Here is a 22,575-nt window from a genome sequence, read left to right as displayed (position 1 = left end):
TATGGCGAGTCACGCAGGCACTGGGCTACTCCTCAGCCGAGACGACCACGGGACAAAATAGTCCGAATATAAACACTTATTATAGGCGTACCGTAGTGATTCAGAATAAGTCAAAAACACGGTTTGGAAAATTGATTCATGATGTAGCCTACTCGCTCATTTTGAACATAAGTTACGGACTGCAGCAGCTGATACAACGGCGTTCTGTTGCTCAAGCGTCCACTCGCACAAATGCGACCACATAACATTTTAACTCGCACATTCTCAAAAAATGGTCGCAGTCTGGAACTCTGTTATGTGTTGCCCTCCCTTTGTTGTACTACACTACTATACTGTTGTATTGTGCTTTACTACACTGTACTTAATCTAGTATACTGCACATATTCCACTCTGTTAGGGAACACAACTAGACCTCATAAAGATACCAATATGCTAAAAAGTTGAGAGAGTTTACTGAAGACAAATTTCTCCACACTTCCAAAGGCTGTAGAAATGAGTAAGAGGATCCAACCTTGAACTACTTGTAGGCATGTGGATAATCACTTGACTTAATTTCTACAGGTTCTGATTGATTAACAATTCGGATAATTCTAGCAATTTCTGAACATAACCATGTTATGTTCTTTTCTTTATACTAATGTGGACATTATCTTTGACACACTATGTTCCACGTCAGACCCTCAGTCACCTGTCAGATGCCAAATACAGACATCGCTTGCCACATTAACACCAGACTAGATTTAAGAAAACTATGATTGCATAGTAATAATATAAAAAAAGAGGAGGGGATTGTAAATCCACCCCTTCAGCTCTTACTCTGTCATTATCCTCTTTTCTGTTCTCAGTTTGACCGTGAGCACTTCAGTGAGGTGTTTGTGGATCTGAAGTGGTTTGAAAGTAAGGTGGGGAACAAATACCTGAACGAAGCAGCCGGGCTGGCAGCCGAGGAGGCTGATGTCAAAGCCTTGAAGAAGAGAAAGGTGAATATTAGCTGTATGCAGCCAGACGGATGAGGTGGTTTTTATTCCTCTCATATCAGTCAAATTTTCCTATACATGTTTAAAACCATGACAAACAATGAACCTATCCTCGTTTTAGAACCATGGTGTTTTAAAGTAACCTTGCAGTAAAATAATGTGCTGCTGCAATTGTCCCATATGTTCATATGCCACTGTTTCTGCTTTCACTACTTTTGTATCCTCATGAATGGGGCTTTAATGAATGAGTGCTGGCTGCTCTTTTCATGTTTATTGTGTAGCTCTCTAGCTGATCTTTAATAACCATTTTTAAAGAAAATTAATATTTGGTAACCTTTTACAATAAGGTTCTATTTGCTAACATAAGTTAATTAGTCAACATTAAAAATTACTAATGCATTTAGCACTATTAGTTAATCATTTTTGCAAGTATTAATGCTTTGTTAAAAACATGTTATTTAATGGAGTTAACAAACTAGTTTTAATAAATTAATATTAATAAAGATTAATAAATACTGTCACAAATGTATTGCTCATTGTAAGTTATTGTTAGTAAATGCTAGTTAATGCAATAATATATATATATATATTTGGTAAATTATTACCACGTGTGTATGTGTATATATATATATATATATATATATATATATATATATATATATATATATATATATATATATATATATATATTGGTAAATTATTACCACGTGTGTATGTGTGTATATATATATATATATATATATATATATATATATATATATATATATATATATATATATATTAGGGCTGTCAGTTAAACGCGTTATTAACGGCGTTAACGCAAAACCATTTTAACGCGATTAATTTTTTTATCGCGAGATTAACAGTCTTTTTGGTCTAGCAAACTTTGTAGTTTTTTTTCACATGCTTTTGCAACAGGACGCGGCATGCGCGGCGCTGCGCTATGAAACCCATTCATTTCAAGGGCTTGCGCCGTGCGAGGACGTTTTGTTGCTTCGTCGACCAAAGCGCAAGTGGATCTAGCTAGACCGGAAACAAAACAACAGGCACGCGCACACACACTTGTTTGGGCTTGCGAGCCGGCCAAATAGGTTAACGTTACGTTTTGAGTGGATGGCGAGCGCGAGACGCCGAAATGGATGCCAATAAGATTCTGAATGGAAAGTTTACTTTTAAAAAGTTGGCAAATGGTTCCATTGACTAGACCAAAGTGATCTGTGTGTTTTGTCGTTATGAACTGCTATCATCATCGCAGCACGTCCAGTCTGAAGTACCACTTGATGATGGCCAACCACACACACACAGCTGATGCGAATTCTCCGCCCCCTCGTCAATATCAGTACCTCGTCAGTATTTCTTTCACCCTTTTATTGATGGACAGTGCTACATTGTGTTACAAAGAAATTATTTGCTCCAAGTGAGAATGTTATTGTGAAATTGAACACAGTATTGCCTATGTTGTTTTCAATAAAAAAAAATGTGCACAAAGCAAGCAATCCACTTTTTTCATGTTGATAAGAGCATTAAAATGAGAAAAAATAATGAACAAAAAGAAATCAAGAGACATTTAGAATAGATAAAAATGTGCGATTAATCACGAGTTAACTATGACATTAATGCGATTAATCGCGATTAAATATTTTAATCGTTTGACAGCACTAATATATATATATATATATACACTCACCTAAAGGATTATTAGGAACACCTGTTCAATTTCTCATTAATGCAATTATCTAATCAACCAATCACATGGCAGTTGCTTCAATGCATTTAGGGGTGTGGTCCTGGTCAAGACAATCTCCTGAACTCCAAACTGAATGTCAGAATGGGAAAGAAAGGTGATTTAAGCAATTTTGAGCGTGGCATGGTTGTTGGTGCAGACAGGCCGGTCTGAGTATTTCACAATCTGGTCAGTTAGTGGGATTTTCACGCACAACCATTTCTTGGGTGTACAAAGAATGGTGTGAAAAGAGAAAAACATCCAGTATGCGGCAGTCCTGTGGGCAAAAATGCCTTGTTGATGCTAGAGGTCAGAGGAGAATGGGTCGACTGATTCAAGCTGATAGAAGAGCAACTTTGGCTGAAATAACCACTCGTTACAACCGAGGTATGCAGCAAAGCATTTGTGAAGCCACAACACGCACAACCTCGAGGCAGATGGGCTACAACAGCAGAAGACCCCACCGGGTACCACTCATCTCCACTACAAATAGGAAAAAGAGGCTACAATTTGCAAGAGCTCACCAAAATTGGACAGTTGAAGACTGGAAAAATGTTGCCTGGTCTGATGAGTCTCGATTTCTGTTGAGACATTCAGATGGTAGAGTCAGAATTTGGCGTAAACAGAATGAGAACATGGATCCATCATGCCTGGTTACCACTGTGCAGGCTGGTGGTGCTGGTGTAATGGTGTGGGGGATGTTTTCTTGGCACACTTTAGGCCCCTTAGTGTCAATTGGGCATCGTTTAAATGCCACGGCCTACCTGAGCATTGTTTCTGATCATGTCCATCCCTTTATGGGCACCATGTACCCCATCCTCTGATGACTACTTTCAACAGGATAATGCACCATGTCACAAAGCTCGAATCATTTCAAATTGGTTTCTTAAACATGACAATAAGTTCACTGTACTAAAATGGCCCCCACAGTCACCAGATCTCAACCCAATAGAGCATTTTTGGGATGTGGTGGAACGGGAGCTTCGTGCCCTGGATGTGCATCCCACAAATCTCCATCAACTGCAAGATGCTATCCTATCAATATTGGCCAACATTTCTAAAGAATGCTTTCAGCACCTTGTTGAATCAATGCCACGTAGAATTAAGGCAGTTCTGAAGGCGAATGGGGGTCAAACACAGTATTAGTATGGTGTTCCTAATAAACCTTTAGTTGAGTGTGTGTAAATTTTGGCAAATGAAAATACTGAAATAATTTTTTTTTAAATACTTTTGGAGAGGTGAAATTATTAACCGAAACAGTGCAGTTTAATAAAATTTAATTTTGGTTTCAGTGTTTTGGTAAAAATTCCATTTCAGTGCATCACTAAAATGAAACTAGATCTTTTCTATTCCAAAAAAGCACAATACATGTGGTTCATACTACTAATGTGCTATATGTATTGATTATGATTGTTATGAAGCCATATCATTACATTGTGTGACAAACTAAATGAAATGTCCATGTGAAATGTTTTTTTTTTTTCATTTCACTCAAGAATGAATGTCATACAGGTTTGAGCAAGATGAGGATAAGTGTCAGAATAATAAGTCACTTTTGAGTGTTTCCTTTGTTTTTAGTCTTCAGACGACACTCTCTGTCTTTCCACTCTTGATGGAGTCAGAGAATCTCACAGCACTCCAGGAAGAGGTACACAAACACACACCCCAAATTCATTACTCTTGATAATTGGTCTAGACACTGGCTAGCACTTTATTTTATAGTCCTGTGTATGGACTTACTATTAAAAACTAGGTACTAACCCTGAACCCAAACCTGAACCTAACCGTAACTCATATTAAGTCTAAGTAATTACCTTATGTTACTCAGTACATTTTTGTATAAGTGCATGTACTGTAAAAGGACGTGCAAGCAGACATTTAAACACATTTTAAAGCATTGCGCTTCTAAATAAGGGTTTACTATTTCCCACAATGCACTAGAAGGCGCAGAGGAGGATGGTGATGATGATGACATGTTTGAAACAGAGTTTCGACAGTATAAGCGCACCTACTACATGACCAAGATGGGTGTTGAAGTCGTCTCAGAGTGAGTCTCCATTCATTTTAAATTTGGAAAGGATGGAAGATGTATGATTTCTCTGTGCATTTGAAAATGAACGGTTCTGAAAAGTCTAATTTTCTCTGTGTTAATCTTGCAGTGAGTTTTTGGCCAATCAGGCTAAATGTTACGTGGAGGGAATCCAGTGGATCTTGCATTACTACTACCATGGAGTTCAGTCTTGGAGCTGGTGAGCTAAGAGAGAGTGAAAAAATGTAGTGAGTCGTGCTTAAAAGTAGTGCTGCACGATTTAGGTAATTAATCTAATAACAATTTTTCCCTTGATAAATAATGGGATAATATTATTGTGAATAATATTTTAAATGTGATAATAAAATAAAAAATAAAAAAAGGAATAAAACAACAAATTCCAGGTTTGCTCTGTATGTTTGCACAATATTGCAATTTTTTTATATATATATATATATATATTACAGCAACAATAATAATAATGATCTTTCATAATTACTATTACTTAATAATAAATATACAAATTACTAAAAACAATATTGTAATACTTTTCTGTAAAATAAAAAGTTTAAGAAAAATAATGTAATTATTTTACTTCACAACTGTAAAATTACAATACTAATATTTATTAATTCTTATCTCCATTTTTAAACGTGAAACCATAAAACTTTTATTTTGACAGAAAACCGCAGGTAGCCCTTTAAAGCTTCTCTTTTGATAAGTGCTTCTCATTACAAGTTTGGGAAGATGATTGATGCATGTTGTCTTTCCACTGTTATAAATGACCAATACTCAGAGATGAGTTTTTGTGGGGCAGAATTTACTGTGAACTGAACTGTTATGAGACACTGCAAACACCAGCAGATAATGAGCTGCTCACATGTAAAAGAACATAATGCCATGCTTAACTCTGAAACATGCCGTGCATATATTAATTTGAATAATTCACAGCCTTTGCAATTTAACAATCGCACAAAGCCATATTGCGATTTCAGTTTTATTTAGAATCTAAATTTTAGATTAATCAAACTGTCCTTCTTAAAAGTATTAGGGAATATGTATTAATGCCGGCATGAAACTTAAGTTCAGATATTCTATTCTTTCCTGTTGTGATGTATATCCCAATGCAACGGCTTCCTGAACAAGAAAAATGTAGACTAGGTATGTGACTTGATTTTGTCCATTGGGAATTGATTGGATGGTTGTGGTTTGCTATTGGTGGATCTTTAATGTGAGTGACAGGTTGTCCCGCCCTCACGCCAGTAAACGCATCATCAGAGAAGAGATGACGCTGCACAAGGGAGAGGAAGTTATTTTGATTAAAGATTGAGGGCACATGAATTGAAAAAAAAGTGCATGGATAAATCATTTATAATAAATACTGCAATATTCCATAAAAAAATAAGGGTTGTCAACTTTTGTTTTCATGGTGACTTAAATAAATCTGGTTGGATTTGATTTGTTGGCTTTAAAGGAAACTTAGTGCTCCTCTCGTATCACTACAGGTATTATCCATACCACTATGCTCCCTTCCTTTCTGATGTGAGAAACATCTCTAGTCTCAAGTTGACCTTTGATCTGGCCAAACCCTTCATGCCATTTGAGCAGCTCTTGGGCGTCCTGCCATCAGCCAGCAAAGACCTTCTTCCGCAGGGTTACCAGGTGACACACACTTCACGTCCTCGCCACATTGATGTTTGTTTGAAACTTATCGCCATTCACTGACACTATGTCCTTCACAGCATCTGATGACATCACTTAGCTCACCCATTGTTGAGTATTACCCACAAGACTTCAAAACGGACCTGAATGGCAAACAGCAGGAGTGGGAGGCCGTGGTGCTCATCCCGTTTATCGACGAGGTGCTTTAAACATCTGCATTAACTGTGTATCTTGCCATAACATCTGTGTTGTAAGTGCACTTTCATGATATGTATGCGTTTGCGTTCAGAAATGCTTGTTAGCTGCTATGGAGCCCTACGCTGATAAACTGACTCCATCGGAGAAGGCCAGGAACAGACATACTGAGTGTGCCGTCTACTGCTTTGATAAAGAGCTGGACTATGCCTACAGCTCCTCCCTGCCACAACTCTTCCCCAACATCGTTCACTGCCATGTCAGGTATGTCCTGCCGCCCACTCTGATGTTGAATCTGCAAGCCGAGGTTCTTTATCATTTCTAATTATTATTATTTATGTATTATTACTGATAATAATAGTAATAAATTATGCATTTGTTTTATTATGGCACACTATTGTATTTACATTTACTCTTTTAACTTTACAATTAACAGATACATTCACATTATTTCTAATCATTTATTTTGTTAATAATAATAATAATAAGCTATGCATTTAAATGTGATGTTAAACACTTGATACTTTATAATTAACATACATTTTAATTATTATTTATTATGTCACTCTTTTGAATTCACATTTGAACAATTTCGAATTAATAGATAAATTCTGATTATTTCTATTTATTTGTTAGATTCTATTGATTATTTTTGATGATGTTGATAATACATATAATAAAATGATGCAATTATTTTAAAATGGTGTCTCGCTTGTATTTCCATTTACACTTTACAATTAACAGATACATTGTAATTAATATTTATATTTCTGATTATAATAAAAATAAAGTATGTGTCTCACTATTGTATATAAATTTACTCTTTTAACTTTACAATTAACAGATAAATTCTAATTATTTCTAGTTATTTATTTATTTTTGTTAATAATACCTTATGCCTTCATTTTATTTGATGTCACACTTTTGGATTTACATTTATACTTTACATAGTACAATTAACAAATAAATAAATGATTGTTAATAATAGTAATAAAAAAAAATAGAAATACAATTATTAATAATAAATGCATTACTATGATTTTACTCCAATTAAGACATCCGCTTCACATCAATTCACTCTGAACAAGGTCGACACTTGACATATTTATTTGTTATCTTTTGGAATTCTCATCCAATGTGTTTGTGTTTTAGGCAAACACCAATCCCGATGGATGCTTGGCGTGTACCTCTGGATCACGTTGGGCGCAGGATTGACAGAGGAGCGCTTTACTTCTGCGGCTTCCCCACCTTACAGCACATCCGTCACAAAGTAAACAATCCTCAACCCCCCTGTCTGCAGCACTTATTAACCCAATAAGGGGATCATTGTCAGGTCATCACAGGATTAATTTCCTGCTGTATTTCTCACAGTTTTATAAGAAGAAGAGTGGAGTATTGGTGTTTCAACAAAGCAGCAGAGGAGAGAACATGATTCTGGAGATTTTAGCCAGCCAGGAGATGGAGCAGGTGGGACTTCTAGTCCTGATTTTGTTCAATTTTATTGCCTTATGTCGGACTGTCTCAGACACTGAACTGCACTTTAAAGTTGTTATTTCATGGTTATGGTAATATGTGTGTTTTTCTTTATTGCAGGTGGAAGATGTTTCAGCACGGGTTCTTGGAAAGTCTTTGTTTGTGAACTGGCCCCATTTGATGGAAGCTCGAGTTGTAGCTGTTTCAGATGGAGAAACAAAGTAAGTTTGGTTGTTGTGTTGATATTTCAAGATTATATGCTGTCAGATAAAGCTAACTCAAACTCTCCTAGTCTGTTAAGAGTGTGTCCCTCTTGGTCTGCAGGTTTTGTTTAGAAGAACCCTCAGGATCACAGGTGTTGTATCTGGACAACACTCTACCGCCTACTAAAGTGACCCATCTGACTGATAAAGAGCAGAAGGAGTGGGTCAAAGAAGTGCAAGGCCTCACAGAGCAGTATGCTGCCCCTTTTATTTTCATTATTTGTCATTTGTAATAAGTTTATCAACAATAATATTGCATAAGTTATGAAACTGATTCATCTGATGTACATATTGGACACAGAAATGGCAATTGCCAAATCGTAAGAGATTAGCTGGCTGATATGTGACTTCCAGGTGTGAGCTTTTTATCAGTCTACCCAGAAACAAAGTATGGTACTGGAGAAGCTCTATACTCATCAGTGGTTTTGCCCAAATGAATTTGATTTAGATCTTTGAAAGATGCACAGATTTTAGTTTGAGACTCTAAGTAGCAAGTAAACTAGATATCTATACAAAAATATCCATATTAAAACATTAGCACCAAATTTTGTACCAAATTTAGTTGTCATAAATAATTAATATGTAATACTTCAGTTCAGACTGGCATTCTAATCTTAATGTCTCATTGTTTTCTAAAGCACTGTTGGAGACCAGTGTGGCAATATTTGATTTTTTTCTTCTTCTTCAAATCATGGTGTCATTGATGGTTGCTGTGGTCAAGACAATCTCTTCCGTTCTAAATGGGTGTGTTTTGTTCAGAATAAGCTACAAAGTACCCCCCAATTTATGCCAGTAGGCAAAAGTCTGTCTCTGATAACTATACTGTATAAACTAATATTTTTCAGTAACAATATTAGCTAAGGATATTCAGAGTCTTAGACACATTTGTATTTTTTAATTCTGTCAGGTTGAGTGTGTATGTAGTGTCCATAAGTAAAATATCTCTGTGTCTGGTTTGCAGCTTCAGCAGACGTAAAGGCATCGTGATCAAAGAGACTGAGGTGGTGGTTTACGCCCAGCTGCTGACAGGCAGGAAGTATGTCATTGGTCAGAACGGAACGGTCCATTTGGAGAAGCAGTTTGCCAAACAGGTCCTGCCCTTTCCATACCAGACGATTGTGAAGGTAAATATTCACACCAGCCCAAAAATATACATTATATACACTAGTCAAAAGTTTGGAGCAATTAAGATATTTATATATATACTTGTGTTTTGCTAACACAAAAACCTAAAATTCTCATGACAGCAGCATGTGTCCAAATTTTAATCAGGGTGTCCGCGGGTCCTTAAAAAGTCCCTAAAAATTTAAGGCCATAAAAAGTCTTAAAGTCTTATTTTTACTTATGAAAGTTCTTAAATTTTCGATGGCAATTTGACTTAGACATATCTAAATGTTTTCCAAATCAAAACTATCTAATTAGCTACTTTTTTATTTATTATTCGTTCTTTGTGGATTTGCTCGTTCACGTGACATTTCGCGTCACATTCGCGCCAGCATTACGTCTGTCTCCTGCACGTGAAACAGCAGGAGAGAAGGAGAAGAAAGTTGGTTAATTTCAGTTAAATTTTAAGTTCATTCTTTATGTGCGTAGTGGTGTGTGATGTGTATTGTCTATTATGATATTGTTATCATTGTTTTACTTTAACGTTAACTATGTACGAGGGCGCACTGCGAGCTGACATCGCATTTGTCTCTCATGCTTGCTTTCACTGCGTGATGTGTCAGTGCAGTTTTATAGGTATGTTCCCTAATAGACGTATAAAGTTTTTGTATTTTATATATCATATGATATGATGTTATCATACAATATTACATCAGCAAGAGGGCTGTTTTCCAGTGCACAATAGCAAATATGATATTTATTTTATATAACAGTTAAATTAACATTTGTGAGTTACATTTTATAAACAATATTGTAAATATTGTTTGTTTTCCCTTTATTTCGCTGACGCGAATTTCAAAATGAAACCGTAACAGAGTCTCAAAGCAAAAGACAGCGATGATTTATTGACTGAAATCCGCGTTTTGAACGAATCATTTTAACGATTCAATGAACAATCACTTGCGCTTCCTGAATGAATCGGCCGTTTGAACAAATCGGTTGAATGAATGACTCCCTGAGACGGTGACTTGCCGCTGCCTACTGGCGGGTTAGAGTATCCTGTAATTAAAATGTTACAATTAGAAATCAGTTCATATTTAAATATTGAATTAAGAATTGAAGAATTGAAAGAATTGAATATCTCATAGCTTTATTTATTCAATTGTAAATGGAGTGTAAATATATTAATGCCAGTTCTGATGCTGCTTCTGTGTCTCCTCTGCACTGCAAAGATGGATTTTGATTTAATTTAACTGTTAACATTGGTATTGTGTTATTCTTCTAATATAATTTAATTTGAATGTTAGAATTTGACATAAAAGGTGATGCATACCTCTAAGTAAAAAAAAAAGTCCATATATGGGTGAAAATTCCCCTGGAACTCAATTTAAGGTTGCAAATATTGCCCTTTAAAAAAAAAAGTTAATTTCTTTCACTGCTGTGAACTGACCACTGCATAGAATATGAAATATATATATATATGTTCGTGAGTCAGCTGTCAACAACAGGCCTAAACCAGCCATGGTACCAGCACACAAACACAATCAGTAAAATATCATCTAATTATCATCAACAAAACTTTGAAAATATTGAGAGATATTTTTGTCAATATTGCTCACCCCTAATGTAAGGTATTAATTTTGATTTCTTCAGGTTTTAAAAAGGTCTTAAAAAGCCTTAAATTTGATTTTAAAAAGTGTGCAGATACCCTGTTTAATCTTAACCGTTCGATTTAATCAGAAACTATCTTAAAACAGGGCTTTACTTGTAAAACGCAGAACTTACCCTTTAATATTGCGAAATATCAACAAAAAAAAACAACAAAAAATTCCCAATTATTCAGCTTTGCCATGACAGAATTAAGTTACATTTTTACAAATATTACAATTGAAAACAGGTATTTTAAATTATAATAACATTTCACAATTTTGTTGTAAATTTGATCAAATAAACGCAACCTTTGTGATCTCTCATGGCCTTGTCTCATCTGTCTTGATGGTTTTTTTTGCACTCTAGGATATCAAAACCTTTGATTCGTCATTGGCACGCTTCAAAACACTGGAGGAGCTGTTTCCCCTTGGAACCGCTGTCTTTATGGTTGGAAATCCATATTACGGTGCAATGGGAGATGTAAGTACAGTTTTTTTTTTTTGTGTGCTTTCCAGTCCAGACTATCTCCAATAGTTAAATGCCAGTAATGAAGGATGTTTTGTTTGCTTAGGTGCAAGATTCTAGTGATGTCATCAGTGAGGGACGAGTCAGAGTGGTTTTCTCTGTACCATGTGAACCTCAACTTGATGCCTTAATACAGAACCAGCATGTAAGTCTTGAGTCTGTCAAGATTACCCACTCTCCACTATACTCTCTGATTGAAACGCGGTGTTCTGTAGTTTATTTATTTAACACTGTATCTTTGGTCTAGGTCTTCGTACTGTTTTTTTATTTTCAGATTTTACCTATAGTATTTTGTTTTCATTCAGAAATACTCAGTGAAGTACTGTCCCGGGTATGTGCTCGCCTCTCGCCTCGGTATAACCAGCTACCTCGTCTCAAGGTTCTCCGGTAGCATCTTCATCGGACGAGGATCCAAAAAAAAGTCAGTGGAATTCAGGTTTCGAAAAACAGTGCATACTTGGTAGTTTATATTTTATTTCATAATTTCAATTTACTCCTTATACAGGGCTTTGCAAAAGTATCCAAATCTTTAACCAATTATAGATCCTAGGTTTACATTTAATATATACGTTATTTGTCAAGCAATTTTAGTTAATCAAAGCATCTGGGGTTAGTTATCCATCTAAAATTGATAAATTTGATAGGGACACATATATACGCACACGCACACACAATCACACAGTTTTGGACATTTAATTGTGCAGCTCATTTCCCTTATCTTTACATAGATGACCATTGATTTAATAACACCGTTAAATGTAATCTTTAGCAGATCTCAAAATGAATATCAATTTTCACACTCTATATATAACAATGTATGATATCTTTATTGAGTTGCAGCATTTAAAAGGATTTTGGTTTTTAGTGTTTGATTTTTATTATTTATTTCGACAATAGCGTATGATAACAAAATCGGTAATTTTATTGGTTAATCCACAGAATCCACAGAATTTTATTTTCATTATTTAATTAAGTACAGTAATTTAAATACAGTTTAGTGTAAAAATGAATGGCTTTTGAATGAATTGTGCACTTTTCAGTCCTCATGGAGAGCAGAAAGTCAATGTGGGCCTTAATCTCAAGTTCAACAAGAAGAATGAGGAAGTTCCTGGCTATACCAAGAGGACAGAGAAGGAGTGGCTCTACTCTGCTGCTGTAGAAGATCTCTTGGCTGAATACTTGGATAGGTGCGTATGCGTATTTGAGGCTGTGTGTGTGTGCGCCTGTGGTTGCACCTGTTTTTGTGTGAATATTTTAACAATTTCTTGTCTTTGTCTCTCAGATTTTCAGAGGTGTTTGACTTCATAGCACGAAACAGTCACGATGACGTCTTTTACGAAGATGACGTCTGGCCTGGAGTGGATGAGAATGGGTGGGGTTTTAATCTGTTTTAGACAAGCTGTAATACATACATTTTCAGAATGCCAGACTTGGTGGTGACTGTTTATCATTTGTGATTCTTTGAATGAAAAGGGCTGAGAAGATCCAGGAGATCCAGGGCTGGTTGAAAACCCATCCGGTCAGCTCCACCTCCCGAGCGTCATGTGATCTACAGATCCTGGACAGTGGCATTGTGGAGAAGATTGAGGAGGAGCTGGAGAAAACAAAGGTGAGGATCACATACAGACCTCTAGAACCTCAACAATCACTGTTGTTGTTCCTGTCTTTATGTTGTTGTGTTGATTTCTCTGGGTGACAGGCAAAGAAGATGAACAAGAAAGTGCGGGTCACCGTGAAGCCCCATCTGCTTTTTAGGGTATGTGTGTCACTATATACATGTTTGATATATGTGACACGTGTATGATGTCTGTGTACATGTATGATCTATGTGGCATCAATATGTTATGTATATGACACAAACGTCATTAAAATCAAACATTGAATTATATTATTATTAGCATGAACTGCAACAATATAGCAGTTTGTGCCTAAAATAGCTTATAGTGAATAAGGTAATATGTATGTGTGTATTTTTTTGTTAGGTTTAGGGTGTGGGTTAGGATTAGGTAATTATAGGTTATAGCTGTATATAAAAACAATAGAACTCTATGGAATGTCCACATTTAGATATACAAGTAAACGTGTGTGTGTACAGCCTCTGGAGCAGCAGTTCGGTGTTATTCCAGATCCCGATGCAGAGTATCATCTGTTTGACCGTGTGGTCAATGTGAGAGAAAGCTTCTCTGTTCCACTTGGCCTTCGGGGTACTGTCATTGGTATCAAAGGAGGTAAAAGCCGACACAAACTCTCTGGCATCCTTCTGATTTTGGTTTTTGTTCTTCATTCTTTCTTTTTCCTGGTCCATCAGCTGAACGCGAGGCTGAAGTTCTGTATGAAGTGCTGTTTGATGAGGAGTTTGCTGGAGGACTCACTGTCAGGTACAGAAGTTATTGCTCTGAATGGACTATGCAAATTTAGAAATATTCTCTATATAATGCATACACATAGTCTACTGTTAAAAAGATTTGGGTAAAGTAAGAAAGCGTTTTTATTCAGCGTGGCCACATTTTTAAAAAAGTAACAGTAAACTTCTATACAGTGTTATAAAGGATTTTAAATTAATGCTTTTGTTTTAAACTTTCTATCATCAAAGAATACTGAAAAACATCACGGTTTCCACAAAAAAATATTAAGCAGCTATTAAACTGTTTTGGTCGATCGAATCACAAGTGGACGACGCTAAAGACAGGTATAAACTGTGTGTACAACGTTTTGAACTTGACCACTTTTAACCACTTCTAGAGGTAGTCGAAAACGCATTAGTCCGGATTGATTTCGTAGTGTAAACGCTCATGTGGTCGAATGTCTACTCTCCGCCTACTCACCTAACGTGTAAACATTATGGTTGGAAGACGAAAAACTTGCCAAGCACAATGTTCTCTCACCATGCCCTAACAGCATTCAGTGTGGTCTGGTGGCTGTCAGATGAAACAAAAGCTTCTCCTCTGTGTTTTTCTGTTGTCTACGGGCACAGTCATATGTAAACTGCGCAAGCTTATTTTGAATCATTAGATCGAAAGATCTCAAAAATTCCATACATTTACCCGCCCATGGACCCTCCCCTCAAAGAAATCAGGACAGAAGTTCTCGTCTACTTCTGATCTGATCGACCAAAACGCATTTTAATACCAGATGTAAACGGAGCCAAAGGCAAGTAATTTCACTCGATGGCCATCTTTGAGACGGCTCTCGGTCAGCTATTTCAGTTATGCAAGTACATGCAAGCTGTTCACCAAGCGTATGAATAAATTTCACATTTGAAATCGCCAATGAAATCCGACAACAACTTGTTTCTAAATTTTGTTTCTACACGCTCAAATTATGACACAAAAATAATTTTTCAGGTTGGACCAGCCATTGCGCACATGCATTCATAAGTACGTGTCTCAGAAAGGCAGCTGCAGTGACACAATGACTACCGATTGGCTCTTTTATTCCGCAGTATTGTGTGTTGCACTTTCTCCCATTTATAGTAATATGATCTCTCTGTCTTTGTACATCTAAAGACTTTGACTGAATGTGTGTGCTCTCTGTGTAGGTGCTCTCCTGGACGTGGATATCGACTGCCCCCCAGTGCCTTAATCAACCTGAGTCATGGCAGCAGGAAGGAGCAGGGCTCACACAAACTCACGGCCATCGTCAAACCCCAGCCCTCGTCCTCATCTCATGTCACACACAAGAGTCAGCTGGGTGGCCTTAATCACTCGCCACGCTCACCGTTTATACCTACGCAGGTAAAGGCCAAACATTTATCTCTCATAAGCAGGCCCTCGTTGAATCTCTGCTAGCGAATAGGCCACTCCAGACTAACTAATACATTTTTAAAGGGTGAAGATCTTACTTTATGTTCCTTGTGCCAAGATCTTACTTTATGTTCCTCTAGGTCTTTAATATAATTACACCTTAATATTAAGTCATTAGAAAGTAGAAGTAGAAATCTGTGCAGTGCCAACAGGTTCCTCTTCAATAATGCAAAGAGAAGTATGTTGTTCAAGTGAGGATAGTCTGACTGTGTTGAATTTCCTATTGACAGCAGCAGAATGGCCGACAAAGTTTCAATCTCAGGACTGACTCTCAGGGCAACAGAAACTCTCCTCACAAAGGCCTGAACCAGAAAAACCAACACAAGGTATGAAGGGTGTGATGTCAATAGGGCTTTCTGCTCTGGGGATTGTCCGTAATGGATTATAACATCGTTGCTTGTGTGTTCCTGTAGGGCTCTGGTAATGAGAAGGAGTTCAGTAATGTATGGCAGTCTCTTCAGAGTTCAGGAATGCCCCAGAAACCACCAGCTCACTGGCAAAATAATGTAAGTACTCTCTCTTACTTTCTGTGCATGTTTGTGATCAGTGTTATCGTTAACTAAAACTAAAAAACATTTGCGACCTTGAAATAAATTAACAGAAATAAAATAGAATCTTGAAGAATAAACTTGTTCGCACCAGAGGAACCTTTTCATAGTTCCTAGAACTAATGATGGAAGTACTCTCTTTTTGGCGTGTTCGCACCACAGGAACTGGGAACAAATTTAGTAATAGAAATGCCTGTTGGGGGGACTAAATTAGCGTAGAGTAATTAGAGTAGGGTCTAACCCAGCACAATAGGAACTACCAGTGAAATAAGTATACGCTGATTGGCCGAACGCATGCGAAACACCAGCAACTGCCTTCAAAAAAAAAATATATATTTAGAGATTATAGCCTAATTACTACACAAACTGATTCTACGAACATGGAAAACAGTGATAGATGGACCTCTCAACCTTTACGCTGAGGAGAAAATCCAACACAACTTTGAGGGGACCAACCAAAACACGATTGTGTATTTCTGCTCAGCTAGCGACATTGGGCATCAACCACACAGCAAACGCTAATACTTTTTCATATACTTTCTTCTTTCTTTGTATAACAGTATCTAATTAGGTATAAGACAAGACTGCTAAACAGATCATAAATTAATGGAGAATAGGAGCGCTGTGTGCTCAGGCTCTGGTGTTTTTAGCGCTGTCAAAATAAATGTCCGCCGCACCTCCAAAATAAAAGTCACAACAACAATCGCGGCTTACTTCACTTCAGAGTTCCTACTGATGGTGTGAATGCTACCAGAAAAATGGCCCTTGAAGAACATTTAGTTATCGGGGAACCACACTGGTGGCTACTTCCTATAAGTTCCTATAACTACCCGGTGTGAAAGCCCCTATTGTTTGTTATATATGATGAATGACGTTTACTTGGTGTCATTTGTGACAGGATGGGAAAAGCTGTGGACCAGTGCCACATCAGCACCAGCTGGAGGGACAAAATAAACAGAGCCAAGGCAGCGACCCATCCAACAAACTTGTATGTTTGCATATTTCATACACACCACGCTGTATAATTCAGCTGACAAGCACTGTCATTAGTTACACAATATAATCTTTTACAGTTCACCTTTATACAGTATATTTTATTCTGGTTTTTTTTTCTAAATGCTTTTAATATTAATAATAAGTGTATTTTAATAAGTGTATAATTTTGCAGGCCTCAGGTGGCAGTATTAGACTCCTAAAGAGAAATGAGGATCTGAATACAGCTCTCGTACAGGGGCCTTCAAATAAGGTACTGTCATTTGTGGTTTCTGAGTGGAATGTTGAAGGGATAGTTCATTCAAATTAAAATTGTCATATACTCGTCCTCAGGCCTGTACGACTGTTTTTCTTTGCATTCAATGGAAGTCATTGGGGTCCAACATTCTTCAAAATATCATCTTCCGTGTTTTGCAGAAGAAAAAAATTCATACAGATTTGGGACATGAGGATGAATAAATAGTGAAAGAATTTCCACTTTTGGGTGAACTATTCCTTTAATTACCTTGTATACTGTGTTGAAATCCATCCATCCATTATCCGTTCTCGACTGCCTATTCATCTCGTATCTAAATTCAACCAACTGCTTGACTGACAATTACTGCCACAACCATCTAAAATAAATACATATTCCTCTCTCACACTATGAGTCATGCAGCAATGATTATCCTGCATATCAGGTGTGCCATGCCGGCCTAATCCTGCAGACTGTGGAATGATTATGAAGCAACACTTTAAATTTCTGTGTATTTCATTAGCTATGATAAATTGTATTTATTTATTTGTTTACAGGCATCTACTGAGTTTGAGGAGCTTTTAGCCAATCTAAAGATCTCAAAGGATCCTGAGCCCACCCAGCACCATCTGCCTAAAGAGCCCAAGAACCACTCAGGAGAGCCTCTTTCACCACAGTCCTTCGCCATGGTGTGCAGTCCATGTTTCTCAAATCACTATTTTAGGGAATTCTTCCGCAAAAAAAAAAGTTTATTTAATGTCTTAAAATGTTTTTTGTTTTTTTTTGAGCAGAAGGGAACTCTGGTATTGAAAGAAATGTTGAAGATTGACAGCTCTGGAACAAGCTCTGCCCCTGATTCCACTTCTGGTGGCCAGAATTCAGCAAACCCCAACAGCCAATTGCAGAGCAAGAGACGCTCCAGCAAAAAACTAGGTACTGCATGTGTCCAATCAGAACCAGAATCAATCTCTAATATTTTGGGCTGTGGAACTGTAATTCAGTAACTAGATGCTTAATTCTTATACTATGAGATATGCACAGGGAATAATTGCAGGCGTTCTCTTTCCCATAGCTGCTCGGATAAACACTCCTCAGGCTGACGCCCCAACTCTGACTGCTGCTCCTCTTCCTCCTCCTCTGGCTGGACAGCCGCCCCTCCTGCCCAGCATGGCCACTGAACTCGGGCGGGTATGCATGGGGCTTGGGATGGGACCGCCAGAGTTCGCCTTCCTCCGCAACAGACAGGTTAGTCCATGTCACAATCTTCACCTACATCTGTCTATTCTTAAGGATTGTGTTTTCAAGTAGCACAGGGATTCATGAAATGAGGTTTACTCAAATAGAGATAGAATGAGAAAGTTTTAGAGAAATTTGCAATATAGATTACATTTTTAAAAAGTGTGCCGTTTACAGATTAAGAAAGAAAAGAACGTTGAATTATGATTGGCTTTCTTTTTTTGCAGATCTATTTCAGTTATATTTTTAATTTAGATAGATCTTTACAATAACTAACCAGAAATTTTGGGAGAAATTATTAAGAAATATATATATGTATAAGACAACGGGGTCTGATTCACTAATAATTGCTTGTATTATTTGTATTTATACGCACTGGATAACTTCTGAAAAATCAGTCTAAAGGCCTGTTTACACAAAGATGAATGTTCAGTGCAAAAATTTGGTGCGATTAAACATTTTAATTTAAATGCATCTTTTCAGACTGCCATTTTTTGCCGTCAATGCGACAAGTTTTTTATGTAGAGATTGTTTTTCTCTTTTCCATCGCACTGTAGCATTTTGAACGAATGAACAGCAGTTATGACAAATACCAGTTGTAGCTAATCAAATACTAAGACAAACATGAGAATATTATGAATATCAGAGTATGTGATCTTTACATACATGTGGTTTCTACTTTTTTTGTAAATTTGTAATAAATTTGTTTGCGCAATGAGTTGTCAATGAATCATGATTTGTTTGTGAAAACTTTCATATGTATATTTCATTCACAAATTTGTCCTTACGCAAGGTTAGTGAACCTCTTCATCCATATTTCCATCTCGTATGCTCTTTTTCTTGTTCTGTAGAGTCTGACAGTGTGCCAGGTGAAGTTATCTAATGGTCTGCTGGTTCACGGTCCTCAGTGTCTTTCTGAAACCGAAGCGAAAGAGAAAGCTGCTCTCTTTGCCCTTCAACGATTGGTAAATGTCACTGTCAATTGTCTTATCAAATTAGCTCATCAAAACACTGAAGAATTCAACATATGATAGAACTACTTGTCTTTTCTCATGGTGTGATCAAGTATATGCTTCATGAGCAGGTGCCTCATGGAATACATGCTTGTCGGTCTTTGCAGAACTCATTGGGTTCATTCCCACTGCCTCCTCCCATATTCCCTGGAGTCCAGCAGATGAGGCCTCTTGGACCTCATCCCTCCATGTTTGGTCAGCCAGCAGGTCTGAGTCATTGCATTGTTGGTTTTCTGTAAAATTCTTTTAATGCAGATGTCCTTGCGTTTACTGTTGTTTTGATGTATTATTTACACAGGTAGTCTTCTGATCCCCCCACAAGGATTTGGACCTCTTCATTGGGGAATGCAGTTTCCCCACCAAGGGCAGCCGTTCTATGGAGGTACTTTTCCTGGAGCACGGGTCCCTGTGCCAACAGTAGCCAGTGGATCCCACAACCAGTTTGTTCCCCTTCAGGTGAGGTCTTCTTAATAGCGTTGTCAAAAACAGAGATCTTGATTCTGAATATTTGAACACTAATAAAAGCTGCGCTTTTTCTTCTCTCTGACATCAAGTTGACTCGCATTGCAGTATTTTAATTAAATGGTTTATACAGTTTGCTGCACACTGTGTTTGTAAGCCTGCTGTCACAGACCCTTAAAGGTCTCTGCAGTTTTCTGACAAAATAAAAGCTTGAGGGTTTAACTCTTGCGAAGTAAGAAATTAAGTCAAAAATATTGTAATTTTACTACTGTAAAATAATTTGGTTGCACTTTATTTTACAGTCCTGTTCCCCATGTACATACTACGTACTTATCATAGTTGTTACAATAACTAGGTACTAACCTTGAACCTACCCCTAAACCTGACCTTAACCCATGTAGTTACCTTTATTACCTCTAGTATTTTACTTTCAGTTGTATTATAATAGTAATATATTTCTTTATTTCTTGTTTTTATTATTATTATTATTATATAATCCATCTCAGAGCTATAATGCAAATCTGGTTCAGTTGATAAGGAAATACTGTTAAAACTTTAATCTGTATTTTACCAGCTAAAAATGTTTACCTGCAACACCATCTCTTGTCCACCAAATGAAAGTCATGTGGTTCGACCAAAAATCATCTTGACACATATGAAGTTGTTTGATCTCTTTTTAGTCTGGGTTCAGGTTATAAAATGTCATGTGCTGGAACAACCCAAACAATTTAATTTATATTTCTGAATGAATAATTCCTTATATTTGTTTAAAGTTCCTATTTACCTTAAACCATATTTAAAAGCATTTTAGATATTCAGGTTGTCGTTATGAAAATGTTTATGAAAAAGTTTTTCATAATCATATGAAACTAACATGAATACAAAGAGTATCGTGGACATACTTATTTGTCATTGACCCCTTTCACCCTCATATACCACTTAAGCTATAACTTGCCATTGTGTCTTTAGGTGACCAAGAAGCGAGTTTCAGGCAGAACCAAGAACCAGGAGGCAAAGCAAGTGTCAGGCAGCTCAGCCTATGCTGGTCAGACCCCTGCTTCTGCCTCAGTGACCTCATCTACCCCCAAGACCCCCCCACCCATCAGCACCCATGAGCCTGCAGATAAGCCCACACCCAAGACGCCCAGGCAGAACACCAATCCTCACACGCCTGGCTCCGCCTCCAAGCGGAAACACAGGAAATTGGCAGTCAACTTCGAAGCTGCTAAAGTGACAGACTGAAAACATTTACACACACTGTCCGTCTCTCTTGATCACAGTTAGAGGAGAAAGAGCGATATGAAACCAGACATTTCATAGCAAAAACAAGATGCAGTGTTCAGTCTTCATGGTGAGACAATTTATTTGTCACTGGCACCGATTTAGTTTTGTATTTGTTTTAGTTGGCATGTTTTGAGTGGAGGAAGTGGTGGAAAACATTTTATTGGTATTAATTAACTGCAACAAAATGATCATAGAATCATGAAAGGGTTTTACATTTACCTCAGCTTTTTTTCTTTCTTTCTTCTTCCTGTTGTATTTTGACCCAATTTCAGATCTTCAAGCTTTTATCATGTTCACTGGTTACTTTCTGATGCTGGATTTTAATATTCAAAGTGCAATAATTAGTTTTGTAGGCGGGACGGTATGCACAAGGAAGGAATAGAATGTGGCAAAATTGCTGCGATACACCATCTGTACTGGTATAATTTTTATATATATATATATATATATATATATATTACACCGTTGTGCAGTCCAGCATGAGAGGCTAGATAATGTTAACTTCTTTCGGTGTAACTCAGAAAGCAGTAAAACTATCTGACTGAACCCTTGGATCTAGTTTCAGGGGTTTAAAATAAGCCCCGTACTAGCTAAAGATTTGACAGAAGCGCTAAAGCAGGTGTTAAAACCAGCCCATAATGTTCACCCAGCCAGGAAGCACACTGGTTTAAGCAAATGTAATATCTGTGGTTTATTGTGTGTGTACATATTAGATTAGATGGGGTCAGGCAGGGGATGCAAACTTAAACACAATTGCCTTTCTGATAAGATGTTGCTTGAATTGTCTTTTCAGATAGATTGTGGACATTGGTTTTATTTTTGTATTAGCCCACCTTTATTTCCTGGGGAGATGTTTAAGTTCTATGATTTTAAAATGAATTTTGTGTATTTAGATCTATGGATTTTATATGCACCATTTTACAAAAGGGTTAAATAACAATTGTTGATATTTCTCTTTGGAACTTTGCTGGCACCTTTTGTTTTCATCTTCTTTGCATATTTGTATCCTACCAGATCTCTTTTGTCTGAGTTTTAAAATGTTTAAAGTATGTAAGTAAAACCTTTTATTTTTAATGACATTTGAGTTGTTTATTTAATGACTTAAAATCAGAATGACAAAAAAAGCACACCTCCTAACAGGGTGGTGTGCTGTAAATAGACATTTTGTTATCATAATAAACATTTTGCTATCATATTGCCTCTGATGTTTGATAATTATGGTTTCTCAGTGGTGTTTTTTTATTTTAAAATTGCAAATGCTTTCTTGGCTTATAAAGCTGTACATACAAAGAACATACAAATTTATTCGCAAATAACGAAGTGTACATATAAATCAATCATTAATCAAATACTCTAAATTCATGAAAAATATTACAAGTCGTCTTTGTTTTTTTATTGAC

General features: G+C 36.9%; 1 protein-coding gene across 2 annotated transcripts in view; it reads left to right on the top strand.

Moving 5' to 3' along the window:
* Window positions 1-22,368, top strand: part of xrn1 (5'-3' exoribonuclease 1) — a 28,653-nt gene extending 6,285 nt beyond the window's left edge. The window contains exons 10-42 of one of the 2 annotated variants that reach the window (XM_077224480.1): window positions 846-980; window positions 4,279-4,348; window positions 4,642-4,747; window positions 4,860-4,949; window positions 6,235-6,391; window positions 6,472-6,591; window positions 6,681-6,850; window positions 7,739-7,856; window positions 7,958-8,053; window positions 8,180-8,280; window positions 8,384-8,515; window positions 9,284-9,446; window positions 11,443-11,556; window positions 11,648-11,746; window positions 11,907-12,022; window positions 12,642-12,788; window positions 12,884-12,973; window positions 13,075-13,210; window positions 13,301-13,357; window positions 13,697-13,829; window positions 13,910-13,979; window positions 15,140-15,335; window positions 15,638-15,730; window positions 15,818-15,910; window positions 16,851-16,940; window positions 17,121-17,198; window positions 17,738-17,869; window positions 17,972-18,113; window positions 18,253-18,425; window positions 19,268-19,381; window positions 19,537-19,636; window positions 19,728-19,885; window positions 20,861-22,368. In XM_077224480.1, the coding sequence (XP_077080595.1) occupies window positions 846-980; window positions 4,279-4,348; window positions 4,642-4,747; window positions 4,860-4,949; window positions 6,235-6,391; window positions 6,472-6,591; window positions 6,681-6,850; window positions 7,739-7,856; window positions 7,958-8,053; window positions 8,180-8,280; window positions 8,384-8,515; window positions 9,284-9,446; window positions 11,443-11,556; window positions 11,648-11,746; window positions 11,907-12,022; window positions 12,642-12,788; window positions 12,884-12,973; window positions 13,075-13,210; window positions 13,301-13,357; window positions 13,697-13,829; window positions 13,910-13,979; window positions 15,140-15,335; window positions 15,638-15,730; window positions 15,818-15,910; window positions 16,851-16,940; window positions 17,121-17,198; window positions 17,738-17,869; window positions 17,972-18,113; window positions 18,253-18,425; window positions 19,268-19,381; window positions 19,537-19,636; window positions 19,728-19,885; window positions 20,861-21,133 (4,062 nt within the window). In that variant the 3' untranslated portion in view covers window positions 21,134-22,368. Of the gene's footprint in view, window positions 1-845; window positions 981-4,278; window positions 4,349-4,641; window positions 4,748-4,859; window positions 4,950-6,234; window positions 6,392-6,471; window positions 6,592-6,680; window positions 6,851-7,738; window positions 7,857-7,957; window positions 8,054-8,179; window positions 8,281-8,383; window positions 8,516-9,283; window positions 9,447-11,442; window positions 11,557-11,647; window positions 11,747-11,906; window positions 12,023-12,641; window positions 12,789-12,883; window positions 12,974-13,074; window positions 13,211-13,300; window positions 13,358-13,696; window positions 13,830-13,909; window positions 13,980-15,139; window positions 15,336-15,634; window positions 15,731-15,817; window positions 15,911-16,850; window positions 16,941-17,120; window positions 17,199-17,737; window positions 17,870-17,971; window positions 18,114-18,252; window positions 18,426-19,267; window positions 19,382-19,536; window positions 19,637-19,727; window positions 19,886-20,860 lie in introns of both variants that reach the window. The other variant, XM_077224405.1, reaches the window with a different exon arrangement.
* The last annotated feature ends 207 nt before the right edge of the window (window positions 22,369-22,575 follow it).

The sequence above is a fragment of the Siphateles boraxobius genome, unplaced genomic scaffold (genome assembly GCF_051911475.1).
Source record: "Siphateles boraxobius isolate OS27281-9 unplaced genomic scaffold, OSU_SipBor_1 1, whole genome shotgun sequence".
NCBI classification, from domain to species: Eukaryota; Metazoa; Chordata; class Actinopteri; order Cypriniformes; family Leuciscidae; genus Siphateles; species Siphateles boraxobius.
Note: the sequence above shows the minus strand (reverse complement) of the source record. Positions and strands in the feature narration are given on the sequence as shown.